This window comes from Sinocyclocheilus anshuiensis, unplaced genomic scaffold (assembly GCF_001515605.1).
Source record: "Sinocyclocheilus anshuiensis isolate Anshui unplaced genomic scaffold, SAMN03320099.WGS_v1.1 scaffold1316, whole genome shotgun sequence".
Classification (NCBI taxonomy): domain Eukaryota; kingdom Metazoa; phylum Chordata; class Actinopteri; order Cypriniformes; family Cyprinidae; genus Sinocyclocheilus; species Sinocyclocheilus anshuiensis.
In genome coordinates, this window is record NW_015542553.1 from 395,020 (window position 1) to 399,678 (window position 4,659).

The 4,659-nt window shown below is 35.4% G+C and overlaps 1 protein-coding gene across 1 annotated transcript in view; it reads right to left on the reverse strand.

Annotated features, from left to right (window-relative positions):
• Window positions 1-243: 243 nt before the first annotated feature.
• LOC107694266 (calcium-independent phospholipase A2-gamma-like) overlaps window positions 244-4,659 on the reverse strand; it is a 12,318-nt gene continuing 7,902 nt past the window's right edge. The window contains exons 9-10 of the mRNA XM_016493912.1: window positions 1,927-2,125; window positions 244-277 (exon numbers count right to left, since the gene is read on the reverse strand). Of these exons, the coding sequence (XP_016349398.1) occupies window positions 258-277; window positions 1,927-2,125 (219 nt within the window). The 3' untranslated portion in view covers window positions 244-257. The remainder of the gene's footprint in view (window positions 278-1,926; window positions 2,126-4,659) is intronic.

The following is a 4,659-nucleotide window of genomic DNA, read 5'->3' on the forward strand; positions in this document are numbered from 1 at the left end:
TATATATATATAATTTAAATTAAATGAATTAAATTTAAAAATACAATAAATACATTTTAAGATTTTTCTTTTCATTTCTTGTGTCAAAACAGTCATAATCTTTATTCTTATTACGGTTCAAATGCATTATATAAACTGCTACCATCAGACTGAAATGATCAGGGACCTTGTTAACAATAAACTTAAGCTGTTCGTTTCTAACTTTGGGATCCCAGAAAGGGATCCGCAGAGCTGTAGGTGCTACAATTTCTCATTATTCAGATGACCCTGGACGTTCCTTTTGAGGCAGATTCAACCATGCATCATAACACAAGAAGATATCATTAGGGGTCTATGCAGTAAGACGCAAATAGAATAATAGCAACGTTTCATTTAAAACGGTCATATCATTTACAGTAGTTCTTTAATATCTTTATAATATAGAAATGCGATGGCGCCGCAGACGGCAGCCTCAGTGTTTGGCTCTCCAGTGTTTGTACCGTTTTTGTTAGTTTTTCCTGTTTTTTGTTTCTCAAACGCGATCAGTTTTACCAGGGATGAGCTGCTGAACATTCGGCAGAACACACCACACAATCCTCTACCGGATTTCGTTTTTTCGGACGTTTTGCTGAACGTTGTAATCGGCGGAGCTGCTGCGCTGATCAAGCGCTTCAGGACGCGCAGACGGGGGAAGAGAGGCTCGTGCTCGTGAAGCTCAGGAAGCACGGATTCAGAACGCCGTTGCCCAGCATCCATCTGGCGAATCTCCGCTCTCTACCTAAAAAAACGGACGAACTTCTTCTGCTCTCCCGGACAAATAAGGATTTTTCACACTCTGCTGCTCTGTGTTTCACGGAAACCTGGCTGAATGACGTCATTCCGGACAGCGCGTTGAGTCTCCCGGGCTTTCAGCTGTTCAGAGCGGACCGCGACGCAGAATCAACGGGGAAATCACGCGGCGGCGGGACATGTTTTTACATCAACGAAAGGTGGTGTACAGATGTTACAGCGTTAAAGAAGATATGCTGTTCCGATCTAGAAGCGCTTTTCATTAACTGTAAGCCGTTCTATTCGCCGCGGGAGTTTCTCTCGTTCATTCTCGTCAGTGTCTACATTCCTCCGCAAGCACACATGAGCTCAGCTTTACAGGAACTCGCTGATCTGATCAGAGAGACAGAACAACAACACCCGGACTCTGTTTTAATCATTCTCGGAGACTTTAATAAAGCAAATCTTTCCCGTGAACTGCCAAAATACAGACAGCATGTTACATGTCCCACCAGAGACAGTAATATACTGGAAATAAAGCTCTTTCTGATTCTGATTCTGATTCTGATATTTATATTATACTTTTTAATTTAATTTTACTTTTGCACTAAAACAGTCGTATAGATCATTCTTAAGGAATTCATTTTCTAAATGAAATAATTCAGCTTCAAAAGTGTCGCATAAACTGTTAAAATCTGAGATGATCAGGGAACTTGTTGAAACTAAACCTCAGCTGCTCATTTCTCACTTTCATTAGGGGTCACTGCAGTGAGACAAACAGCAGAATGTTTCATGATTTAAAACGGTCATATCATTTTTAGAATTTAAAATAAATTATCATTTATTTTTTAAATATAATTTATAAATTTTATATACATTTTTACATACATTTTGTATGATGTATTTTAATTTCTAAATGATTTTTTTAATTTGTAAATGATTCAAATTTTTTTTTAATTTTTTTTAAGTTTTATACTCTTTTGTGCAAAAACAGATGATTATTCTTATGGAATCATTTCCTAAATGACCCAATTCACATTCTTGCTAAAAATAAACCTCAGCTGCTCCTGTCTAACTTACAGGGATATGCAGAGCTGTAGGTGCTACACTCAGCACAGAACAACACAGTGCTGAGTGTAGCAGTGTACAGATTTGATCATGTGACTCCCATCATCTCACCTTCAGTGTCTGTGGCGCTGCTGATGACATTGGTGAGTTTGGTCTTCAAGCTGGTATAAGTGCTCGAGCTGGTCTTGCCTACGGTTTCGTATCGGCCTGTGCCCAGAGATACCACACACTGCACAGGTGTGTTGGGCCACAAACACTTGCTTTCGTGGATGGCCAGAGCGGTAGGGTTGTTGATCAAGAGACCACCGTCCTGGATAAAATCAAAAATCAATCAAATTTTAACAACATCACAGCCAGGTAACCATACAAGTGGGAAAGCGATTCACAAGGTTCATGTGTGCTCTCACAACTACAACTGGAGAAACTAAAATATACTATTTAAAATAAATTTTGAGTTTCTGCCAAAAGAACTGCTTCTATTATTGTCCAAAAGCAAGGCTTCTTTGTGGAAATATGGGTTATTCTTTGAAATACTAGAGGTATAACATAAAAGAGGTGAATTTGCATTTCTAGCTGATATGATGGGAATCATCACTGTAGAGTATAATAGACGCAGGATCTCTCTTCTGTAGGAGACGTGGGTAGATGTGTTCATTTCACCTGAGGCATGTGAAATCCATTTACTTGGCATCATCCTTCTCCGTTTCCAAGCCTCCCTTAAGGAGCACATCAGCGAAAACAAGATGAAATCATCCAGTAGACAGCATCCCTCATTTCTCTAATGTGCCCTACATTTTAGTGACACAGATACTGATGCGTATCAGTGAACTACACGCTGCTTTCCCAGTCCAAAGATAACGAAGGATAGCTCATTAAAGCAATCAAAGGCCAATTAAAATGATATTTCACCCAGAAATTAAGATTTTGTCATCTTTTACTCATTCTCATGACTTTCAAAACCTGACTGTCCTGTCTTCTGTGGAAAAAAGATATGTTTAGCAGAATGTCCAAGCTGCTCTTTTCCATATAATGAAAGTTAATAGTGACCGTGCTTGTCAAGCATATGTTTCACTCTGTTACTCTCAAAAAGCTATCATATTGCTTTAGAAGACTTTTATGTTTTTTTTTCTTCCCAGCATGGATCAAAAAACAAAAAAACAAAACAAAAACACAAATCCACTTTGTAACAGGGGAGGGTTACTAGTTAACTAGAACTAAAACCATTAAAAAAAAACATTTTTGTTACTAGAAATTAAATAAACATTACCTGAAATAAAACGTTTTAAAAATTGAACTTATTTTTTCAGCTAGTTGCCATTCATTTCAGCTAGAAACATTTCTCATTTAGTTAAACTAATGTATTAAAAATAACAAACTAAAACTGAAATATAAATTAATAAAAACTACACAGACATAATAAAAAAACAACAACAAAATTACCAAAACACTGCTTTGTAAGTACAAGAGCAGCATGAAAAAACATTGTGTTCCACAGGAGAAAGAAAATTGTATTTCCTTAATGATTGAGGATGAGTAAATGATGACATTTTTCATTTTTGGGTGAACTATTCTTTTAATGATTGAATCAATGAATCAATCAAATGAAGAAGAAAAACAAACAAACAGTAGAGGATTGACTTCTTGTTTGATGGTCGAGAGTCCTTGAGGAGAGTATGCATAACAGATTACAGCCCTGGCATGTGGAGAAGAAACTGAAGAGCTATTCAGAGCAAGAAAGAGAGAGAGAGAGAGAGAGAGAGAGAGAGAGAATGAGCGAGAGATAGATAGATAGGTTCTGCCATTGGTGGCATTCGGAGTCTGGGCATCGAGTGCTCTGTTGGCAACAGGTTTTAGAGCCAAGAGCCTCCACTACATTAGCATTTCAATGAGGACACATTCATCCCACACAGTAAAAACATACATCAAAACATCGCACAGCAGCTTTGAATGTGGAATTATGGGATGATTAACCTACTGAATGTGCATTAAGGGGGTTTGCTCGGCCCTTAGGCAAAAAAAAATTTTTAATCAGCTACACAGACTATTAGATGAAAAATGAATACCATCTAAAAACGGTTCATTCTCATCTTGTTCGCCAATAAATTAGGCCTTCCCTAAGGACAATGACACTCCAAATTTCCCATCTAGTGTTCTCCAAAGAACATTTGACCGCAAAATGAGGATTATATCTGATGGATGCATGAAAGCATTATGTGGGTCAATGGTACATAAGAGTGTCCACGATAAAGAAAGGGCAGAATCTTTTTAAAGGAAGGAAAAAGAAACCTTTTTTTTTCTGTGCATTTCTGCTTGCACTATATGATTTGATTTGATGTGAACAAAAGTTAAAAAAAAACTATTTAACAAAAGTAAATAACATTTTGTTTAAATATTATTTTATTATAAGATGCCAAACAACTTGATAAACTTTTCAAGAATTTAATTCTTTTAATAAAGCTTTCTTCTTCATTATGATATTTGGACATTTTTAACTTTAAGCCCACCAAAAAAAATTATATATATATATTTCAGATATTAATATATTTAGAAATTAATGTATATTATTTCAGATTTTAATATATTTTGAATAAATTAACAGATTTGAAAAATATTAATTTATAAATGAACAGGAAAAAAATAATAATTTTCTTGTAACAAATATTTTTTTTATTAATGAATTATAATTCAGGAATGGGCTGTATTTGTAATGTATTATGAAAAAAATTTATATAGAAATTTTTTATTTATGAATTAATAAAAAACAAATCACACCATTTACCCCTTGTGATCTATCAGGACTTTTTTTTTTTTTTTTTTTATCCCCCCCAAAAATATCTAAATTAA